Genomic DNA, 24,461 nt, shown 5'->3' with positions numbered 1-24,461 from the left:
TTGCCCACTCACTTAGCCTGTCTATGTCTTTTTGCAGGTTTTTTGTGTTCTCCTCACACATTGCTTTTCCTCCCATCTTTGTATCGTCAGTAAACTTGGCTACATTACACTCGATCCGTTCATCCAAGTCGTTAATATAGATTGTAAATAGTTGGGTTCACAGCACTGATTCCTGCGGCACCCCACTAGTTACTGATTGCCAACCCGAGAATGAACCATTTATCCCAACTCTCTGTTTTCTGTTAGCATGGATAGAGGATTGACTAACTAATATATTAACCCCAACCCCAGCAACTTTTATCTTATGCAGTAACCTTTTATGTGGCACCTTGTCAAATGCCTTCTGAAAGTCCAAATACACCACATCCACTGGTTCCCCTTTATCCGCCCTGTCCGGTACATCCTCAAAGAGTTCCAGCATTTTTGTCAAACATGACTTCCCCTTCATAAATCCATGCTGACTCTGCCTGACTGAATTATGCTTTTCCAAATGTCCCGCTACTGCTTCTTTAATAGTGGACTCCAACATTTTCCCAATCACAGATGTTAGGCTAACTGGTCTATAGTTTCCTGATCTTTGGCTTCCTCCTTTTTTAAATAGGGGCGTTACATTTGCAGTTTTCCAATCTGCTGGGACTTCCCCAGAATCCAGAGAATTTTGGTAAATTACAACCAATGCATCCACTATCCCTGCCGCTACTTCTCTTAAGAACCGAGGATGCAAGCCATCAGGTCCAGAGGATTTATCCGCCTTTAGTCCCATTATCTTACTGAGTACCACCTCCTTAGTGATGTGGGGGAAGAACTCAACACACATCATCATAGGCAGTCCCTCAAAACGAGGATGACTTGCTTACACGCCAAAAAAAGGATGAGTTCACAGATGTTTCGAATGAAAAACCCGAACTATCAAGGGTGGAAGATGCCTGTGCGTAGATTTTTTTTTTAATGTTGCACACCAGCCACCACACAGGCTTGACAGAGCTAGGTCTTGGTCCAGTGGCAAGGATTACCCAAGACAACTGGAGACCTGCTGCATGGACCTAGTGCGCATGCATATCGCAGTGTGGGCTGGCCCGTGCTGATCCTGGGCCCCTGGCCCTGAACTCATGCCTCCCCTGGGCCCCAATCACATCCTCCACAATCTCTCTCAGCTCCTTCGTCCAGATCTCGCCGCTCCTGCTGCATCTGCCCACGCTCCAATCACCGACCTGGACCTTGCTGACGTCACCCTCCTGCACCAGCTTGCTCTGTACCTTACCTTGCAGTGGAATGCCTCCACACTGCCCAGGGGCCACCGCTCACCACTCCTTTTATGGCCCCGACCTGCCGCTGATAGCTCTCCCCCCCCCCCCCCATAGCCCCTTGACTATCCACTATTGGGATATTTTTAGTGTCCTCTACCGTAAAGATTGATACAAAATATTTGTTCAGAATTGCTATCATTTCCATGTTCCCCATCACTAATTCCCCAATTTTGTCCCCTAAGGGACCAACATTTACTTTAGCCACTTTTTATATACCTGTAGAAACTCTGTTTTTATATTTCGTGCTAGTTTACTTTCATAGTCCATCTTCCTTTTCTTAATCATTTTTTTAGTCATTCTTTGTTGGCTTTTAAAAGCTTCCCAATCTTCTGTCCTCACTAGTTTTGGTCACTTTGTATGCCCTTGTTTTTAATTGGATACCATCCTTTATTTCTTTAGTTAGCCACGGATGGCTATCTTTTCTTTTACACCCTTTCCTCCTCACTGCAATATATTTTTCAAGAGTTATAAAATATCTCCTTAAATGTATGCCACTGTTCATCAACCGTCCTACACTTTAATCTATTTTCCGGGTCCACTTTAGCCAACTCTGCCCTCATACCTTTGTAGTCTCCTTTATTTAAGCTTAGTATGCTAAGCTTTGAGATCCAACTTTCTCGCCCTCCATCCGAATTTGAAATTCAACCATGCTATGATCACTCATTCTAAGGGGATCCTTTACTAGGAGATTGTTTATTAATCCTGTCTCATTACACAAGATCAGATCCAAGATAGTCTGCCCCCTGATTGGTTCCGTTACATACAGCTCAAGGAACCCGTCCCTTATGCACTCTATGAACTCTTCCTCAAGGCTACCCTGACCAATCTGATTTGTCCAATCAATATGGAGGTTAAAATCACCCATGATTATTGCTGTTCCCGTTTTACAAGCCCCCACTATTTCTTGGTTTATACTCCGACCAACAGAGTTGCTGCTGTTAGGGGGCCTATAGACGACACCAACCAGTGACTTTTTTCCCTTATTATTCCTCATCTCCACCCAAATTGTTTCAACATCCTGATCATTTGAGCCAATATCATTTCTCACTATCCCACCTCCTTTTCCTTTCTGTCTGTCCTTCCGAACTGTCAAGTACCCCTGAATGTTTAGTTCCCAGTCTTGGTCACCTTGCAACCACGTCTCTGTTATGGCTACCAGATCGTAACTTTTGTGCTGACAGTTCATCTAATTTGTTACAAATGCTGTGTGCATTAGACAAAGAGCTTTTAAATGTGTTTTTTTTAATCATTTTCTCCTGCTATGGCCCCAGTTTCTAATACACTCTTATGTTTATAGATTCTGTCCCTTCCTGTCACGCTACTTTTTGAAGATGGGAACATTGATTTTTGTGATAAGTGGTTCCTAAACTAATATTAGTGTGAATATGAAGTACTTCTACAGAGGGGACTACGGAAAAGCATTTTTTTGAGACTCAGCCCACGGTCTATTAGGACCAGGAGTAGGTCATTCTCCCCTCATGCCTTAAATCATCGCCTCTACTCCAATTTCCTGCCTTTGCACCATATCCCTTGATACCCTTAACTAACACAGATCTATCTATCTCGATCTTGAAAGCTCAAACTGTCCTCGATCCATATCCTATTGGGGAGAGTCCAAATTTCTACTGGAGTTCAAATTTTGTGTGTGAAAAAGTGCTCTTGAATGGTCTGGCTCTAGTGTTAATTCTAATTTTGTTCTGGATTCCCCACCAGAGGAAATAGTTTCTCTGTTTCTACCCTATCAAATCCTTTGAACATTTGAAAGACCTCAATCAGATCACCCCGCAATCTCCTATACTCAATGGAATGCAAACCACATTTATGCAATCTGTCCTCTGAATATAACCGCCTAAGCCCTGGTAACATACTGAAGCCTTTATCATTTTGGTACTACTTTCACATTCCTTCAAGATATAATAAAACGATTGCCTGAAAGGTGATCCTCCTCTTATGTGTCTTTTCATTATATGTTTATGTACCTTTTCTTCATTGGTACTTGGTACCCACATCCCCATGTACTTTCAAATTCACAACTGTCGAGACTTTGGCCCTCCATTCACCACGTTATTTCTGCAGCTACCAATCGGCTTAATCACACGGAAAAAGAAGGCTGAGGGGTGACCTAATTGTTGTCTTTAAAATGATGAAAGGGATTGATAGAATGGATAGAGAGAGTGTTTCCACTTGTGGAGGAGAGCATAACTAGAAGCCATCAATATAAGATAATCACCAAGAACTCCAATAGGGAATTCAGAAGAAACTTCTTTACCCAGAGAGTGGTGAGAATGTGGAATTCGTTGCCATAGGGAGTAGTTGAGGCAAATAGTATAGATTCTTTTAAGGGGAGGATAGATAAGCACATGAGGGAGAAGGGAATCACAGGATATGCTGATTGATTGAGGAAAGACGGGAGGAGACTCTAGTGGAACATAAACGTCTACATGGACTGGTTGGGCCAAATGGCCTGTTTCTGTGCCATATATCCTATGCAATCACACCTTCAGATCCAGCTTTGATGCTCTTATCTCCACTAAAATAATTACTATCTCACCCTGGTCGTTCCCCCTGGTACGGCCCTCATCTCTGCTCTCTTAAGTCCAAAGCACGCAGACTTGAATGTTTATGGCAGACAACTGGTTCAACCATTCATTGCCAGATCTAGCTGGACCACATAAAGCATTATCAGGCCCTGCTCTCCTCCGCCAAAACTCTTCACTATTCAAGGATCATCCTGGTATGCAAAGATAACCCTCGGCTTCCCTTCTCCACTGCAAACCCTCTTCTTAAACCCCTCTCCCTTGCCTCCTCTATCCTCACCTCCAACAAGTGCAAGGAGCTCATGGACTTCTTTGTCACTGAGACCATCCGTTTAGCTGTTTCCCTCCCTTCCCCTCGCCGACCACGTCAAACTTCCCTACCTGGCTGCCATGTTAGCTAATACAGTCCCCTCTCGTGTGCTTTCCCCCCTCCCCATCAAATTTGCTGTTATCAACCCTTTCCTTAAAAGACCCACCCTTGACCCCTGTTATTTCAAACTACCACCCAATCTCCAACCTCCCTTTCTTCTCCACACTCCTTGAACGTGTTGTCACCACCGAAATACGTGTCCATCTTTCCCAGAACTCGATGTATGAACCCCTCCAATCGGATTTCCCCCCTGCCACAACACTGAAATAGCCCTTATCAAAGTCACAAATGACATCCTATGTGATTGTGGCCATGGTAAACTATCCCTCCTCATCCTTCTCGACCTGTTTAGCCTTTGACATGGTTGACCATACCATCCTCCTCCAATATCTCTTCCCATTGTCCAGTTGGGTAGGGCTGAACTCGCCTGGTTCCATTCTTATCTATCCAGTTGTAGCCAGAGAATCACCTGCAATATCTTCTCTTCTCACCCCTACACCGTTACCTCTGGTGTCCCCCAAGAATCTATCCTTGGCCCCCTCCTATTTCTCATCTACATGTTGCCCCTCGGCAACATCATCCAAAAACACAGCATCAGTTTCCACATGTACGCTGATGACACCCAGCTCTACCTCACCACCACCTCTCGAGCCCTCTACTGTCTAGAAATTGTTACACTGCTTGTCTGACATCCAGTACTGGATGAGCAGAAATTTCCTCCAACTATATATTGGGAAGACTGAAACCATTGTCTTCAGTCCCTGCCACAAACTCCGTTCTCTAGCCACCGACTCAATCCCTCTCCCTGGCAACTGTCTGAGGCTGAACCAGTCCACTCAACCTTGGTATTTGACCCCGAGACGAGCTTCCGACCACATATCCGATTCACCACCAAGACTGCCTACTTCCACCTCCGTAACCACCCATGCTTCAGCTCATCTGCTGCTGAAACTCTCATCCATGTCTTTGTTACCTCGAGACTTGACTATTCCAATGCTCTGCTGGCTAGCCTTCTATCTGCCACCTTTCATAAATTTGAGCCCATCCAAAACTCTCCTGCCCATATCTTAACTTGCACCAAGTCCCATTCATCTTTTACCCATCACCCCTGTGCTTGCTCACCTACATTGAATCCCGGTCCAGCAACACCTCAATTTTAAAATTCTCATCCTTGTTTTCAAATCCCTCCATGGCCTTGCCCCTCCCTATCTTTGTAACCACCTACAATCCTATGAGAACTCTACGCTCCTCCAATTCGGGCCTCTTGCGCTTCAGCTGCCGAGGCCTTAATCTCTGGAATTCCCTCCCTAAACCTCTCCACCCATCATCCTCTCCTCCTTTAAAATGCTCCTTAAAACCTACCTCTTTGATTAAGCTTTTGGTCATCTGTCCTATTATCTCCTTACATGGCTCTGTCAAATTTTGTTTTGTAACGCTCCTGTGAAGCGCTTTGGGATGTTTTACTATGTTAAGGGTGCTATACAAATGCAAATTGTTCTGCTATTTTGATCATTGCTGCTCTGAACTTCCCTGTTTTCCTTCCTAAGCTCCAAATATACCACACCTCCTTCCTAAACATTCACTGTGTTGAAATCACGTCTTAGGGCAGTTGTTTTTGCCCCAAGAAATCAAAATTCTGGAACTCTTACCTCGGTCAGTCTTTCCTTCCTCCTACAATCTTCAGACTTTTAATAGCCAAGTTTGATGTTATCTGATCACTGCCTTCTGATTTACCTGGTCATTTGTTTTGCTCTATTCAATCTTTATGATGTACTGCACTATATGTCTTGCCCTGCACCTTAGTTTCCAAATTCCTGGGCAGGTAATAGGTTGGCCTTTCAATGTCAGTTCAGGACTTGATCTTAGTAGGATTGAGTGGACAGTGTGTAGTAAAGTTTCTGCTTTGGGCGCAATCGGGAAATTGTGCTGGTTAGGCTACAGTTCAAGTTTCCGCTAAAGATCATTTGCATAATCACAAACGTAAAATCTTCCATGGACCAGTAATCTGACAATGTAGTAGAACATAATTGTTTATTTTTCTTTCCATTAAAAGTATTCCTTGATGTACTTAAGAATGGTAAACTGGTTCAGGTTTATTAATTCTGCTGAAAATGGGTTTATCACAAAAAAAACAATTTTTAATCTGTGTCCAGTCCTTCACTGAATCCTCCCTGAATAACCTAATTTAAAATTACTGAAAATAACGTAAACATTTAAACAGAACCATTTAGGTTTCATTGGTGTACACTAGGTTTTAGTAAATTAAATATTTTTTGATATGAAAAACATTAAAAATGTGCCTCAGCACCTAATAAAACTTGCATAATTTGAAGAGCCTTCTCAAACCAGCACAATCAGTGGAATCTCCCAATATCAACCTGGGGGCATGGCCAGTTTAATGGTGGGGCCTGTTCCTTCGAATTGAATCTTGAACAAGCGCAAAACATTGTAGAAAACTGAAACGTAATTGTTTTTGGGCTTAACTTACGTTTTAAATTCTCCGATCTTTTGTGTTGGTTCAGCCAATTTTGCCCAGATTGCGCTGATATTACTGGTGTAAAAAGAGCAAAAGCTCTACCCCAGTGTTTCTCCCAATCTGGGGGGGGGGGGGGGAGGCCCTGCCTGGCATCCCACTGTAAACTGGCTGGAGCTTATCACAGATAGCCTCTAGTCTTATCCACTGACCTTTGCAGGGGTATTTAACATATCATGCCTGTGCTGGCTCTCTGAAAGAAGCATCAGTTTTTCCCCATAGCCGTACAATGTTTTTCTTTTTAAGTAAAGATCCACTAATTACAGCATTTATAGTTCTGTTCACAGAATTTTGTAAAATACAGTGCAAGTTCTTCTGTAAACTTTTAACAAAAAAAATACATTTTATTAAAAGGTAATTACAGAAATCCTGTATTCTAAGATGTTCAGTCTTGTCTTACAGTCCTGACTGATGTAAACAATTATTAACTCCTTTATCATAATGAAAGCAGGGCTTTTCCACTCCAGGGAAATTTTCCAAAATATACTACATTGAAAAATACTGTACAATGACATAGCTTTTATATCTTCTATATTACAAATATTGACAACCTATGTATAAACTTTTGCCCCAATATTTATTTTGAGCCTGATACACCCTTGTGCAGTTGAGCTTCGAGACTGGCTTCTGCAGATACGGTACCTGTGCCTGCAGATGAGAGTAATACAATTTAGCCTCCCTTCTTGTACGAGGGCACCTAACTTCCACCGAATGACTCACCTTATTGACACAACCGTCATCAGGAATTCATTCATCTGTGGATTCAAGATCCTACTCTATTATTAGGAACCACTAATGCAACAATGCACAGCTCAACTATATCACCTCATAGGTTTACCAAATTTCTCAACTTTATATATGAACTAATATGATTATTGATATAGGATATTTTATGCAGACAATATTGTAAAGCATGCAAACAAAACTGAAGTGAATTCCAAGATTGTTTTACAGGCTTTAACTGCCTCCACTAGATTTATTTTATATAGGTTGATCAGTGCTGAAGGCCAAAATATTGTGTGGTGTATCTCATCACTTTCTCTCCAGCTCTCTGGCTCTTTGGCTCTCGCATACATTTCTCAGCAGTGTCTGTATCTCTAGTGCCCAAATCTTTCGCGCCCTATATCAATTTTTCTGTAAGATTCTCCTTTGGTCTGTCTGATCTCTTCTGTATGTCTCCCAATATCTCTGTGGCTCTCGCATATGTTCCTTCACTAATGTTCTCATTTTCTATGTGTTACCTTTTTTAAAAACCCAGAGTACACACCAGGATGGCATCAAATATGTATAAGCCAGAGGTGAGGACAGGATTACTTCGGAGTTGCTGAAATGTGTGCAGGTAAGAGAGAAGTCGGAGCTGGGGTCTGAAATAACAGAGAGTGGGGTTGGTGCTGAAGGATTTGGGACCTTTGATACTGGTTTTAAAGACGACTAAAATAATAGACTTGAATGAACCCTCTCTTTCTTGGTAAAGAACACAGATGTCAGCCTGACTAAAATCAGCATGCATATTGCCTATGATGCTGAGAGAAAGAAACATACTTGTTAGTAAGACGAAAATGAACCTGCAAAAGATTATACCTGAAGAGAAACAATGTGGACAGTGGCAGAGATAAGGGAGTAAGGCCCGCAAACTGACAAGGAATTATTTGATCATTAAACAGCAGATTTTGGAAAGAAAACCATATAAAACAGCTCATTCTACAAGGGGTTTGAGGAGAACCATTGACCATATCAGACAACACGTCACAGGAAAGGAACTTTTGTTTTCTCCCCAAGGCAAAGAATCCAATCAATTGTGTGTCTTGGGTGGCACTTGCTAAAAAAAGATATGAGGAGACGTTACGGATACGGCTTGGCAACAAATACAGTATTGGGAAAATCCCAGTCTCTGTAGCCAGCTCTAGTTGTTTCGGCTAAACAATCCCACAGGATTTTCCTGATGGAGTCTTCGAAGTGGCTCCTTTCATTTTTGCAGAGGGATCTTTGATGGAAACGCATCCCACCAAAAGATATGTAAAAAGGTTCCCTGAACATGTCCAAACCAGCCTGTTGCCTCTAACATATAGCAATCAAATTTTCGATATCTCTGGTCAAAACCCTGTAGCAGAAAGCATGATTACACATCGACATTCTAATCACTTCTGCCAATTTCTTTTAATTTTAGTTAATTAATTTTTAGTTAAAGAAAATGTAATTGAAACGGTCAGAAACACATTGAGGGAAATGTTAACCCCCCCAGGACTAGCAGGACAGGATTGGGGGGTTGGGGAAAAAAAAAGCCATATTAAAAATGGGAAACCCAATCCCAACGCGCCGCGAACACATCTCACGGCGGGTTTGGGGATGGCAGAGTAACCTGCTCTGGAGAGGCGGGTAAGTGATTATAATATTTAAATGAGACTCCATGCCTCGGATTTTGTCATTAATTTGAATTAAACAGCTGCGGGCTGGGTTTCTCAGGCCTCGAGAAATCTGGCGGCTGAAGGGAGACAAGAGCTGCCAGATCCAGCAGATACGTGCTTTTCCAGCACAGCTTGTGGGCCCAGAGGAGCAGGAGTGCTTATCCCGGCAAATCACCTGTGATCTATTCTCCCCCCACGATCTCTGTCCACGCCGCAATCTCTCTCTCAAATTAACACTTTTAAATTATCTCTGTGCATAAATATTGACCCTTTTTAAAAATTGAAAGCAAGTAAAATGCCCACTGTATTTTCTTTTCACTAAAAGGAGAGAAAGGGAATATCTAAACCCTGCAGCAGAGATTTGTGCTAAGGCAGGGATTGCTCGAGGGAGAGTGCTTTGAAATGAGCTCCTTTGAGAAGAGAAAGTAGCCCGAGCAGGATTTACATATGGCGTTTAATAGGGATTAGTAAATTGAGACAGTGGAGTGAAAGCGGATGCAGTCATGTTCGCTTGTAGCCAGGAGGGAGTGGGGAGGTATAGGGCTTCTGGAAGTTGTGATCTGCTTGCTTGGTAATGTTGCATCATGCTTACTGTAGAATTGGGCTCTTTGTGCATTTGGGTCAGAGACCAGGCCATGCACTGATTTCTATTGTTCAACTGGGTAGGTTGACTATGAATTAGGAGATTTTGTACCTAATATTGACAATATCTCTTTGACCACAATTTGTTGGAACAATTGGAAAATGGATGGATAGGTTTGTGATTTTTTTCTTCTTTTGGATTTTGTACGTTTGTTTTATTTCTATGCGTACATAGTAGGGCGGTAGAGGAACTTTCATGTCGGTTGTATCTCAGAAAATTTGTTTTGGATTGCAGAGAAAAGCTTTGTGCAATATGATTAGTGAGATAATTAAAGTTATTGTCAGTGTCCTGGCCAATATTTATCCCTCAATCAAAACATAACCAGATTAAAAAAAAGATTATTTGGTTATTATCACATTGCTGGTTGTGGGAGCTTGCTGTGCGCAAATTGGCTGCCATGTTTCCCACATTACAACAGTGAATACACTCAAAATACTTCAATGACTGTAAAGTGGTCGTGAAAGGCGCCATATAAATGCAGGTCTTTATTTTATAAAGTAACCAATTGGAAAGCAGGAAAAAAAAATAGAATATGCATTTACCAAATGGGGAAGAAAACTGAAGCGTGTTCACAACAGCCAGTAAGGTTGATTTTCATCGTTACTGCCTGGGCATAAAGCATTGTGTGGGAGGAGAGAGAGAGCGCAAAATCCAGCAGATGCGATTGTACATCACTACAGAACCCCCCCGATTTTCCTTCCATTTTCATCAGGCACGTTTTGTAATAAGGGGGTCATCTTCCTCCAAAAATGTTCCGCCCTGCACTTCATCCAGGTGATGCTTAACGAGAGGGAAAGATGTAAATCTCCACCACTGTGTTCAACTCAGAATGGCGAGAATGTGGAATTCGCTGCCGCATTGAGTAGTTGAGGCGAATAGCATAGATGCATTTAAGGGGAAATTAGATAAGTACATGAGGGAGAAAGGAATCGAAAGATATGTTGATCGGGTTAGAAGTAGTAAGTGGAGTGGAGCATAAACACTGGCATAGACCTGTTGGCCAAATGGTCTGTTTCTGTGCTGTAAATTCTATCTAACTCTTACAATGGTCACAATAAATTGTATATACTTTTACAGATCAGAAATGTATCTTTTCTAAATTATGTGCCTGATTGAAATCAATGAAAAGGAAAACCGGGCTGTCCAACAGGCAGCTCTAGCAGTTTTACACCTGGTCGGAGTTGAAAGTTCCACCCCTCGTCACCGATTCTCCAATCCGAAGAAATCATCTTCCCGTATTCAACCTATCAAAAAACATTATTTTGGAGTTAAAATAGTGCTGCTGTACTGCCCCCTCCCCTTTTATGTGAGCTCTCAGATTTTGAAAATTATATTTGAACCATAACTGCAGCTTTAAAAAGGTCCAAGCTGATCTAGTATCATCCTTGCATTGGCTTTATTGTTTGAAATAATGCATAGTTTCTACTTGGTTTGTTTGCACTGATTTTATATAATGGCCTAGATTTTGTGGTTAGTAGTGAAGGAATGGCACGCGTTGTTCACTATGCTGACAACTGCCCAGATACTTTGGGAGCTTTTGAGCGACAACTTTCTGTCATCAGGCATCTAATCCAGTGCGGCGCCCTCTACAGGGGATCTGTGGCGTGTGAAATGCAAAATCGGGGCATTAAGTTCAAGATAAATTAATTGTCCAAAAGGCGTGTTTGACAAAAAAATTGAAACACTAACTCTTACCACATCTTTTGATATTCTGTAATCCTATTTATCAGCAAGGGTTGGTTACTAATAATTTACTATAGCTAATATATTCATATGTTAAGTGTCAAGTGCAACATCACCACTCTCACCTGGGAGTTCCTGGCCAAAGATCGCCCTAAGTGGAGGAAGTGCATCCGGGAGGGCGCTGAGCATCTCGAGTCTCATCGCCGAGAGCATGCAGAAATCAAGCACAGGCAGGCAGCGGAAGGAGTGTGCGGCAAATCTGTCCCACCAACACTTTCCCTCAACGACTATCTGTCCAAGCTGGGACTGTGGTTCTCGTATTGGACTGTTCAGCCACCTAAGGACTCATTCTAAGAATGAAAGCAAATCTTCCTCGATTCCGAGGGACTGCCTATGATGATGATAAGTGTAGAATTTCTTTGATTTCTTCTATTTATATGCAGACAGTGGGACCATGTACCCACCACATTTGATATTACAGAAAGAGACTCATTTGGAATAATTTAATTTGCCTTCCACATAAACAAACACATTACAGAATAAATCAGAAGCACAGCAGATTTTTGACTCCATCATTTTAAGAGGGTGGGTGTTCAAGTGAGAGGTTCAGTGCTGAGGAAACAATATTGTTACATATTTGTCACTATATCAGTTCTGAGCACTCTAAGGTGTCATAATACTGGAGCTTTTGAAACTTAATTTTACAAATAAACACAACAAAGGCTATATGCCAATGCTTTTTGTGATTTTTTTTAAAACTGTGAAATCCCATAAGAGGTAATAGTCTATGATAATAATTTAAATTTTAAAAAAGTTATTTCTGCCATCTAGTTAACTGAGCTCATCAAGGTGGTTATATTTTAAACCAACTTTTGTACTGACATGGCCAAAATACGCCAGTTTATAGAAAAGCAATTAAATATACACAGATTGTTAATGTATGAATAAAGTGTAAACTTTAGTTAATACATTTTACTAAATATGTTTTAATATTACTATGTAGCGACCTTGCCCTGATGACACACACTGACAACACTATTACTGGACACTAAATATTTCTTAAATTAAACTTTAGTGATAACAGAACAAAGAACGTACTGGCATACGCACATAATTTTGTGTGATTTGACACTGTGCAATAAACACTCAGCATTCTGGGGCAAAACACTTCCATCATTTCCTTAGACTATAAAAACATTAAAATACATAAAATACAAGACAATTTATTTCTGATCTATTTACAAAATATTTTTCACAAACATTGGCAAATTCTGAATAAAACATTTATATTAGGCTTTAGAATGCTGCACAGGCAAATATTTTCTCCTTTTTACCCCCATCTTAGAAAGGCAGTTGAGGAATGAAATTGTATCTTATACTGCAAAGCTTCAATATTTAAGGCTGCAAAACCACCAAGTGTCAGGTCACTAGGACATTGTAGAATGTAACCGCAGTAAACTTCAAGGTATTGGCCTTGTAAAGAAGCTGTCCTTATTTCATTGTATTTTGATTAGAATTGTTTTAAAATGTAACACAGTTACAAGAATTTCAATATATATCTCAGGCATTGCTGCTGATGAGATTCTGATGACTAGTTAGTCACTAGCTTGTACTATTGAGTGTTGATAAGGCTTGGAAATTACGTGATTTTTCAATTGATGTGTCTAACAGACCAGTTAGTTTTGAACACAATTTATCCTATTTTGTCATTTTGGGTGCAGATATTTGATGTTGGCACATTATTAGTGACTGTATGGAAGATACACTTACTAACTTTGCCAAAATGCAGGCACAAATAATTGAGCATTGCGCTGTCTATTTACTGACTTGGCCACTAATTCTCTATTCTTTTCTCACCAGTTTTCTTTCCTCCTCTCCCAAGGTGTTGGCTTCTTGCTGAGGTATGATTCCATGGCTGGTGATCGCCCTCGGAAAAGTTATCCATTACTCGTGTGAATGTTGACTTACTATTGGGGGAGTGAGGGTGGGGTGGGGGACATCACAGCTGATCCTGTCTTCACCGAACCTCCACATATGTACTAGTGTTTGTTCCCTCTCTCTAACCAAGGGTTGCTGAGGCCAGTCATAGTAAACCTACTGTCTCTGCTGAGATCAACAAGCACATAATGTAGGCTGACCCTTCAGTAGAGCACTGCGGGAGTGCTGTACTGTCAGAGGCTCCTTCAGTTTGACATGAAAGATCCCATGGCACTATTTTGAAGGAGATTTCTTCCCGGTGCCCTGGCCAACACTGATCCTTCAGCTAGCACCACCAAAACAGATTATCTGGTCGTTTATCTCATTGCTGTTTGTGGGACCTTGCTGCGCACAAACAGGTTACTGCTTTCCCCTACATTACAAGAGTGATTACAACTTCAAAATTATATCATTGGATTTGGGAAGGCCTGAGGTGGTGAAAGGTGCTATATAAATGTGAGCTCTCTTTTTTTTTTCCTTTAACTGAGTACAGACTGAGAATCAAAGCTGGGGCTTTGTGATCTGTATGCTTCAGCTACTCAAGATAAGACTGCCAAACAGACCAACAGGAGACTGTTGTAATTATCTTAAAGACTTTACCACATGGTCTTTTAAAATATCAAAGAAAACAACTTAACAACTGAAAATAAAGCAGCTTTCTCCTGGATTGGGGAGAGGTTATTTATGTTCCATTACTGGTTAGCACAACATGCAATCTTATTGCACTCAGCATTTCAGAACATTTACCAAGACTCCTAAAATGAAGTCTCGCTATTGTATCATGTATGGTCTTGAAGTATAAGTAGGCCTGCAGGAGTTCTCATTGATGCTTCTGATTATTTTGTTGGGAACGGAACTTTTTTTGTAATTGACCACTTAGAATGATACCACCTCAAGCCCAAATTACAGTCAGATTATATTAAAGTATACTGCATCATATACAGGTCTTGCACCATAAACTGTTTGTAACAAAGTTCTGCACTTTCAAAGACTTTGAATGCAACCCCCTCCCCAGCAAACCTCAACAATGTGAGTAATCTGGATTGAATCCCATTTAAAGGCTGGTGTCTGCAGTCTCTGTTTTAGGTACAGCGGGCTCAGACACTGTATCAGGTTGTCCATCTCTGCAGAAGAGCACAGCTGGGTTTTTACAGGCCCACATTGCGACATCTCCATTTGCGGGGCTGGAGGAGGACATCCTGCTGCCAGCCCCCTGCCGATTGACATAGCGGTCCCTTATCCTGTCCGCCTGACTCCTGGCCTCGTGGCTCTGGTTCTGGCTGGACAAGTATGCTGCTATATTTCTAGTCCTGTAGCCATCTTCCCTGTTCCTGCCCAAGAGCATGGAGATGTTGGGGTTCCTGGTGGCATAGATGATGGGATTAAGGGCCCCATTGGCCCAAGCCAGGCAGATGGCTACAGTGTCCATGATGGGGGTGAAATGGAAGTCGCCCGTGGCCGTGATGATGCCCATGACACAGTAGGGGCCCCAGCAGCAGATGATGAAAACAATCATGATCAGCACAGTAGTGGCCGTCCTCATCTCGCTGTAGAAGCGGAGCAGATGGGCATAGGTGGTGACAGGACGGACCCGGATCGCCGATAGCCTTACCGTTTTACAGATGTTGTAGTGGCAGAAACACATTAGGGAGAACGGCAGAAGGTAGCAGATGACTATCAGGGCAATGCTGTAACTGGTGCCCATGCGGGAGCTGCCTGAATGGAAGATGTACATGCAGTGGTAGAACCCCTTCTTGTGGACAAGCAGTTGACCCTGGGCTTGCGAGACGAGATACCAGGGGGAAGAGAACAGGACTGCGGTCAACCAGACGGCGGTCAACAGCTGGATGGCCTGACGTCTGCCGATCTTCTCCTGAGGTTGCCTAACGATTGCGTAGTAGCGATCGAAGGAGATGAGAGTCATGGTGAGGGTAGAGATGATCCCGAAGCAAGAGTTGAAGAAGCCGTTGGCGACGCAGAACCGGTCACCGAAGATCCAGACCCCGTCCTGGCTGAAGAGCATGATGAAGGAGAAGGGCACACAGAGTAGGGCGGTGAGGAGGTCAGACAGGGACAGGGACATGATGAAGGCGTTGGTCACCGTCCTCAGCTGCTGGTGTTTGATGATCACCACAATCACGGCCAAGTTGCCCAGGCTGGAGAGCAGGAAGATGAGCAGGAGGACGAGAGCCTTGGAAGCCACGGCCATGCCGTGGAGCAGCGAGTTGGTGTCGGGCTGGCTGCCGGCTCGGTCCTGCTGAGCCGCCCCGGTTTGGTTGCTGACTGCGGTGGACGCGGTGACTGCCACGTCTGCGCTGTTGGCCGCGGCGGTAGAAAGATCCATTGGGCTGAACAGCACATCCGCGAAATGAAGGATTCATCACTGGCCTTTTCTCAGTCGCAATACACACAGGTGGGTGGAAGCGGCTCCGATGGCAGATACACCTGGACCTCCTGCTTCTGGTTCAGGCTGCTGAGGCTCCATTGGCGAAACCCTCTCACCAACGTCCCCTCATTTGCAGATTTGCTGTGCATAACTGCCCACTGATGTCAATACCTCTTTAAATAGCAGGCGTAGTTAGAAAGAGTACCAACGTTTTATTCAGCATATAAAATAACAAGTGAACTTACATGAGATGCTGCAGCCCAGGGAGGAAGGAGAGAGGAGAGAGAACAAAGGGCGTGCACCTGGCCGTCACAGGACCACAACCCGCACGCAGGCGCCACGCACAGACGTACGTACGGTAAGCGTGCGTCTCGCGTCACTGCCGGAAGCAGACGGTGGGTGCGGTTTGACGTTTCAGTCTTGCTGGTCCCTCCCCGCGCCTCCATGTTTGGTCTGAAGAGAGCGTGGCGTTGTCAAGTTACTGACATGTTTGTACTGCGCAAGGTCGGCATAACTCTTGATTTGCAGCCAGCTCACCGGCTGCGGTGGAGAGGGGAGAGATAGAGTATGCGCACCGCCCAAACCTTTCATTGCACCAAACACCAACACACCATTTATATCCACAGACCGGGGAATGGGGGCCCTTGCTGCAGATCATCATCATATCATAGGCAGTCCCTCGAAATCGAGGAAGTCTTGCAGCCACTCTAAAAGTGAGTTCTCGGGTCACACCAGTCCAATACGGGAATTACAGTCTCTGTCACAGGTGGGATTGAAGGAAAGGGGGAGAGGGGTGGGGAGTCTAGTTTGCCGCACGCTCCATCCGCTGTCTGCGCTTGTTTTCTGCATGCTCTTGGCGAGGAGACTCGAGGTGCTCAGCGCCCTCCCGGATGCTCCCCCTCCATTTTGGGTAGTCTAGGGCCAGGGATTCCCAGGTTTTTCCAGAACTACACAGTAACAATGTAAACACTCAGCGCTGAAGCACAAGACAACTTCAAAAGTCGCTAACCATATTACTCCACACCAGTGATGTGCTTCCAGATAAAGCCCTTCTTCAGAACTCTTAGATCTGTCTTGACAGTTGCCCATATCTGTCTTGACAATATGCAGCCAGGAGCCCAGGTATCGCACACTTGTCCACTCATATTCCTCTGGTAAAGTTTTTGAAGCATTTTGGGGAAATTTGGTGCATTTCACGATGTAGTTTGAAGTACAGTGTGGCAATTCTATGGTTAAAACCTAAATCAACATCTTAAAAACAAACTATCGTCTTATGAGACGAGGGGCTTGGAAGTTGGATTTCAGTTAGGAACTGAAAGTTGAGGAATACCTCTGAATTTACAGACAAGTAAACATTTCTGACCAAGATAGGAAACTTAAAACATGGGGAAACTGGCGCTCTCTTTAAATGAGAGAAACAGTACACGTAACTTTTATAGTGAATGCATTCACGTAGTTAAAATTTTAACACAATAATTTCTACATAAAGACATAACTATTAAAGAAAATAAGTAAAAAAAATGCCCAGTGTTGCGGATCGCTAATACCATTGACAACTCTCAAATACTTCAGTGATACTGAAATATTGATGAAAGGAATACCAGATTTTGTGACTTTTTTATTCATTCCAGGAGGTTGGCATTGCTGGTAAGGTCAGCATTTATTGTCCAGTACATCCAAATCATAGAAATTTACCATGGTAGGAGGACATATCGGCCCACCATGTCCACGTCGGCCGACAAAGATCTATCCAGTCTAATCCCACTTTCCAGCTCTTGGCCCGTAGCCTTGCAGGCCACGGCAGTTCAAGTGCACATCTAAGTACTTTTTAAATGTGAGGGTTTATGCCTATATCACCCTTTCAGACAGTAAGATCCAGACCCCCACCACCTTCTGGTTGAAAATAATTCCCCTCAAATCCCTTCTGAACCTCCTACAAATTATTTTAAATCTATGCCCCCTGTTGTTGACCTCTCTGTTTAGGTCCTTCAGCAAGGGCCCCCCGCTAAGGAAAATCCACTCTATCTAGTCCCCTCATAATTTTGTACACCTCAATAAGGTCTCTCAGCTTCCTCTGTTCCAAAGAAAATAAACCCAGCCTATCCAATCTTTCCTCATTGCTAAAATCCTCCAGTCCAGGCATCATCCTTAGAAATCACCTCTGTACCTTCTGTAGTGCAATCACATCTTTCCTGCAATGTGGTGGCCAGAACTGCATGAAATACTCTAGCTGTGGCCTAACTAGTGTTTTATACAGTTCAAGCATAGCCTCCCTGTTCTTGTATTTCATGCCTCGGCTAATAAAGGCAAGTATTCAGGATGCCTTCTTAACCACCTTATGTACTTGGCCTGCTACCTTCAGGGATCGTGGACATACACTCCAAGGTACTTTTGTTCCTCTATACTTCTCAGTGTCTTATTATCTAATGTTTATTCCCTTGCCTTGTTAACCCTCCCCAAATGCATTACCTCACACTTCTCAGGATTGAATTCCACTTGCCACTGTTCTGCCCACCTGACCCGTCCATTGATATCTTCCTGCAGTCTACAGGTTGCTTTTTCATTATCAACGACATATCCAATTTTTGTATCATCTGCAAACTTCTTAATCATACACCCTACATTGAAGTCTAAATCATTGCTATATACCACCAAAAGCAAGGGACCCAGCACTGAGCCCTGGGGGACCCCACTGGAAACAGCCTTCCAGTCACACAAACACCCATCAACCATTACACTTTGCTTCCTGCCTCTGAGCCAATTTTGGATCCAACTTGCCACTTTGCCTTGGATCCCATGGACTTTAACTTTCGTGACCAGTTTGCCATGTGGGACCTAATCAAAAGCCTTGCGAAAATCCATATACATTACATCAAACGCATTACCCTCATCAACCCGTCTTGTTCCTTCCTCAAAAAATTCAATCAAGTTAGTCAGACATGACCTTCCCTTAACAAATCCATGCTGACTGTCATTGATTAATCCATGTCTTTCTAAATGAAGATTTATCCTGTCCCTCAGAATTTTCTCCAATAGTTTTTCCACCACTGAGGTTAGGCTGACTGGCCTGTAATTATTTGGTCTATCCCTTTCTCCCTTTTTCAACAAAGGTACAGCATTTGCAGTTCTCCAGTCCTCCGGCACTACACCTGTAGCCAAAGCGGATTGAAAAATGATGGCAGAGCCTCTGCTATTTCCTCTTTTGCTTCCCTTAGCAGCCGAGGATATATTTCATCCGGACCAGGTGATTTATCCACTTTCAAAGCTGCTAAACCCCTTAATACTTCCTCTCTCACTGTTTATTTCATCTAATATTTAACACTCCCCATCCCTGATTACAATGTCTGCATCTCCGCTCTCTTTTATGAAAACAGACGTAAAGTATTCATTAAGAATCATACCCATGTCTTCTGCCTCCGCACACAGATTACCTTTATGGTCTCTAATAGGCCCTACTCTTTCTTTAGTTATCCTCTTGCTCTTAATGTATTTATAAAAGATCTTTGGGTTTTCCTTGATTTTACTTGTCAAAATGTTTTCATGCTCTCTCTTTGCTTTCCTAATTTCCTTTATAATTTCATCCCTGCACTTCCTATACTCCTCTAGGCTTTCTGTAGTATTGAGCCCTCGGTATCTATCATAAGCCTCCCTTTTTTTCTTTATCCTATCCTGTATGCCCCTTGACATCTAGGGGGCTCTAGATTTGTTAGTCCCACTCTTTATCTTCAAGGGAACATATTTGCTCTGAATCTTCAAGATCTCCTCCTTGAATGCCCCCCACTGCTCTGACACTGATTTACCTTCAAATAGTTGTTTCCAGTCCACTTTGGCTAAATTCGGGAGGTGCGTGGAGAGGCGACAGTCTGGAGCCAGCGAGTCGGCGAGAGGCCGCGAGACCAGGAGTTCGGGCAGCGTCGGCAAGAGGTGACAATCCGGGGTCAGCGAGTCGGCGAGAGGCCGTGAGACCAGGAGTTCGGGAGGTGCGTGGAGAGGCGACAGTCCGGGGTCGGCGAGAGGCCGCGAGACCAGGCGTTCGGGAGGTGCGTGGAGAGGCGACAGTCCGGGGTCGGCGAGAGGTGACAATCCGGGGTCAGCGAGTCGGCGAGAGGCTGCGAGATCAGTAGTTCGGGAGGTGCGTGGAGAGGCGACAGTCCGGGGTCGGCGAGAGGCCGCGAGACCAGGAGTTCGGGAGGTGCGTGGAGAGGCCGCGAGATCAGGAGTTCGGGAGGTGCGTGGAGAGGCGACAGTCCGGGGTCGGCGAGAGGTGACAATCCGGGGTCAGCGAGTCGGCGAGAGGCTGCGAGATCAGTAGTTCGGGAGGTGCGTGGAGAGGCGACAGTCCGGGGTCGGCGAGAGGCCGCGAGACCAGGAGTTCGGGAGGTGCGTGGAGAGGCCGCGAGATCAGGAGTTCGGGAGGTGCGTGGAGAGGCGACAGTCCGGGGTCAGCGAGGCTGCGAGATCAGGAGTTCGGGAGGTGCGTGGAGAGGCGACAGTCAGCGAGTCGGCGAGAGGCTGCGAGATCAGTAGTTCGGGAGGTGCGTGAGAGGCGGCAGTCCGGGGTCGGCGAGAGGCCGCGAGATCAGGAGTTCGGGAGGTGCGTGGAGAGGCATGGCTTGTGCAGCTACAGGAGGAAGGCAAAAAAGAAGTAGAAAGAAATAGAAAGGTGACGTCACAGCCAAGGAGGTAAGTGATTGGCTGGTAAGTAGTTTTTCTTTTTTCTCTTCTAGATCAGTGAGTAACTTTTAGCATTGTTGTTGCCAATTTAAGTTAATCTAAGGATCAAGTCATGGCAGGAGAGCTCGGGCACGTGATATGCTCCTCCTGTACCATGTGGGAAGTCAGGGACACTTCTGCTGTCCCGGACGACTACGTGTGCGGGAAGTGTATCTGCCTCCAGCTCCTGACGGACCACATTGCGGAATTGGAGCTGAGGGTGTATTCACTCTGGAGCATCCACGATGCTGAGAATGACGTGAGTAGCACGTGTAGCGAGTTGGTCTTACCGCAGGTGAAGGGTCCACAGCCAGCTAGGGAATGGAAGACCAGCAGGAAGAGCAGTGCAAGGAAGGTAGTGCAGGGGTCTCCTGCGGTCATCCCCCTGCAAAACAGATACACCGCTTTGGGTATTGTTGAGGGGAATGACTCATCAGGGGAGGGCAGCAGCAGCCAAGTTCATGGCACCGTGGCTGGCTCTGCTGCACAGGAGGGCAGGAAAAAGAGTGGGAGAGCGATAGTGATAGAGGATTCAATTGTAAGGGGAACAGATAGGCATTTCTGCTGCTGCAACCGAGACTCCAGGATGGTATGTTGCCTCCCTGGTGCAAGGGTCAAGGATGTCTCAGAGCGGGTGCAGGGCATTCTGAAAAGGGAGGGTGAACAGCCAATTGTCGTGGTGTACATTGGTACCAACGATATAGGTAAAAAAAGGGATGAGGTCCTACGAGACGAATTTAAGGAGCTGGGAGCTAAATTAAAAAGTAGGACCTCAAAAGTAGTAATCTCGGGATTGCTACCAGTGCCACGTGCTAGTCAGAGTAGGAATCGCAGGATAGCTCAGATGAATACGTGGCTTGAGCAGTGGTGCAGCAGGGAGGGATTCAAATTCCTGGGGTATTGGAACCGCTTCTGGGGGAGGTGGGACCAGTACAAACCGGACAGTCTGCACCTGGGCAGGACTGGAACCAATGCCCTAGGGGGAGTGTTTGCTAGTACTGTTGGGGAGGAGTTAAACTAATATGGCAGGGGGATGGGAACCAATGCAGGGAGACAGAGGGAAACAAAATGGAGACAGAAGCAAAAGACAGAAAGGAGACGAGTAAAAGTGGAGGGCAGAGAAACCCAAGGCAAAAAACAAAAAGGGCCATTGTACAGCAAAATTCTAAAGGGTTAAAGTGTAATAAAAAGGCAAACATGAAAGCTCGGTGCTTGAATGCGAGGAGTATTCGGAACCCGGGAGAGGGCTCTGAGCTAGTTAGAGTGGGGGAGAGCTCAGATGAACAGGACCCCAAGAAAGAATGCAAAAGGCAGGAGGCAACAGAGCAGAGTAGCACTGAGGTAAGTGAAGGGACAATATGTATGAATATAAAGGGGCTGCAGGAGGGGTCAAAACTAAAAATTATGGTTTAAAAACTAGTATTAAAACACTGTACCTAAACGCACGCAGCATTTGAAATAAAGTAAATGAGTTGACGGCACAAATCATTACAAATGGGTATGATTTGGTGGCCATTACAGAAACGTGGTTGCAGGGTGGCCAAGACTGGGAATTAAACATACAGGGGTATCTGACAATTCGGAAAGATAGACAAGAAGGGAAAGGAGGTGGGGTAGCTCTGTTAATAAAGGATGATATCAGGGCAGTTGTGAGAGACGATATTGGCTCTAATGAACAAAATGTTGAATCATTGTGGGTGGAGATTAGAGATGGTAAGGGGAAAAAGTCACTGGTGGGCGTAGTTTATAGGCCCCCAAATAATAACTTCACGGTGGGGCGGACAATAATCAAGGGAATATTGGAGGCATGTGAAAAAGGAACGGCAGTAATCATGGGGGATTTTAACCGACATAGCGATTGGTCAAATCAAATTGCACGGGGTAGCCTTGAGGAGGAATTCATAGAATGCATACAGTATGTTACAGAACCTACAAGGGAGCAAGCGATCTTAGATCTGGTCCTGTGTAATGAGACAGGAATAATAAACAATCTCTTAATTAAGCAATAGTAAAAGATCCTCTCGGAATGAATGAACACAGAATGGTTGAATTTGTAATACAGATTGAGGGTGAGGAAGTAGTGTCTCAAACGAGCATACTATGCTTAAACAAAGGGGACTACAGTGGGATGAGGGCAGTGTTGGCTAAAGTAGACTGGAAACACAGACTAAACGGTGGCACAATTGAGGAACAGTGGAGGACTTTTAAGGAGTTCTTTCATAGTGCTCAACAAAAATATATTCCAGTGAAAAAGAAGGGCGGTAAGAGAAGGGATAACCAGCCATGGATAACCAAGGAAATAAAGGAGAGTATCAAATTAAAAACCAATGCGTATAAGGTGGCCAAGGTTAGTGGGAAACTAGAAGATTGGGAAAATTTTAAACGACAGCAAAGAATGACTAAGAAAGCAATAAAGAAAGGAAAGATAGATTACGAAAGTAAACTTGCGCAAAACATAAAAACGGATAGTAAAAGCTTTTACCGATATATAAAACGAAAAAGAGTGACTAAAGTAAATGTTGGTCCCTTAGAAGATGAGAAGGGGGATTTAATAATGGGAAATGTGGAAATGGCTGAGACCTTAAACAATTATTTTGCTTCGGTCTTCACAGTGGAAGACACAAAAACCATGCCAAAAATTGCTGGTCACGGGAATGTGGGAAGGGAGGACCTTGAGACAATCACTATCACTAGAGGGTTAGTGCTGGACAGGCTAATGGGAGTCAAGGTAGACAAGTCCCCTGGTCCTGTTGAAATGCATCCCAGGATATTAAAAGAGATGGCGGAAGTTATAGCAGATGCATTCGTTATAATCTACCAAAATTCTCTGGACTCTGGGGAGGTACCAGCGGATTGGAAAGCAGCTAATGTAACGCTTCTGTTTAAAAAAGGGGGAAGACAAAAAGCAGGTAACAATCGGCTGGTTAGTTTAACATCTATAGTGGGGAAAATGCTTGAAGCTATCATGAAGGAAGAAATAGCGGGACATCGAGATAGGAATAATGCAATCAAGCAGATGCAACATGGATTCATGAAGGGGAAATCATGTTTAACTAATTTACTGGAATTCTTTGAGGATATAACGAGCATGGTGGATAGAGGTGTACCGATGGATGTGGTGTATTTAGATTTCCAAAAGGCATTCGATAAGGTGCCACACAAAAGGTTACTGCAGAAGATAAAGGTATGCGGAGTCGGAGGAAATGTATTAGCATGGATCGAGATTTGGCTGGCTAACAGAAAGCAGAGAGTCGGGATAAATGGGTCCTTTTCGGGTTGGAAATCGGTGGTTAGTGATGTGCCACAGGGATCGGTGCTGAGACCACAACTGTTTACAATATACATAGATGACCTGGAAGAGGGGACAGAATGTAGTGTAACAAAATTTGCAGATGACACAAAGATTAGTGGGAAAGCGGGTTGTGTAGAGGACACAGAAAGGCTGCAAAGAGATTTAGATAGGTTAAGCGAATGGGCTAAGGTTTGGCAGATGGAATACAATGTTGGAAAATGTGAGGTCATCCACCTTGGAAAAAAAAAACAGTAAAAGGGAATATTATTTGAATGGGGAGAAATTACAACATGCTGCGGTGCAGAGGGACCTGGGGGTCCTTGTGCATGAATCCCAAAAAGTTAGTTTGCAGGTGCAGCAGGTAATCAGGAAGGCGAATGGAATGTTGGCCTTCATTGCGAGAGGGATGGAGTACAAAAGCAGGGAGGTCCTGCTGCAACTGTCCAGGGTATTGGTGAGGCCGCACCTGGAGTACTGCATGCAGTTTTGGTCACCTTATTTAAGGAAGGATATACTAGCTTTGGAGGGGGTATAGAGACGATTCACTAGGCTGATTCCGGAGATGAGGGGATTACCTTATGATGATAGATTGAGTAAACTGGGTCTTTACTCGTT

At 44.1% G+C, this 24,461-nt stretch overlaps 1 protein-coding gene and 1 long non-coding RNA gene across 2 annotated transcripts in view; both read right to left on the bottom strand.

The window, feature by feature from the left end:
- Positions 1-16,189, bottom strand: part of LOC139263292 (uncharacterized) — a 45,637-nt gene extending 29,448 nt beyond the window's left edge. Inside the window, exons 1-2 of the long non-coding RNA XR_011593081.1 lie at positions 16,087-16,189; positions 10,967-11,039 (exon numbers count right to left, since the gene is read on the bottom strand). This is a non-coding gene — a long non-coding RNA (uncharacterized lncRNA). The remainder of the gene's footprint in view (positions 1-10,966; positions 11,040-16,086) is intronic.
- On the bottom strand, positions 11,990-16,170 carry LOC139263291 (G-protein coupled receptor 135). Its single transcript, XM_070879134.1, has one exon. The coding sequence runs from the start codon at positions 15,797-15,799 to the stop codon at positions 14,510-14,512; it is 1,290 nt and encodes a 429-aa protein (XP_070735235.1). The 5' UTR covers positions 15,800-16,170; the 3' UTR covers positions 11,990-14,509.
- Positions 16,190-24,461: the final 8,272 nt, after the last annotated feature.

Source organism: Pristiophorus japonicus, chromosome 4 (assembly GCF_044704955.1).
Source record: "Pristiophorus japonicus isolate sPriJap1 chromosome 4, sPriJap1.hap1, whole genome shotgun sequence".
NCBI lineage: Eukaryota > Metazoa > Chordata > Chondrichthyes > Pristiophoridae > Pristiophorus > Pristiophorus japonicus.
Note: the sequence above shows the minus strand (reverse complement) of the source record. Positions and strands in the feature narration are given on the sequence as shown.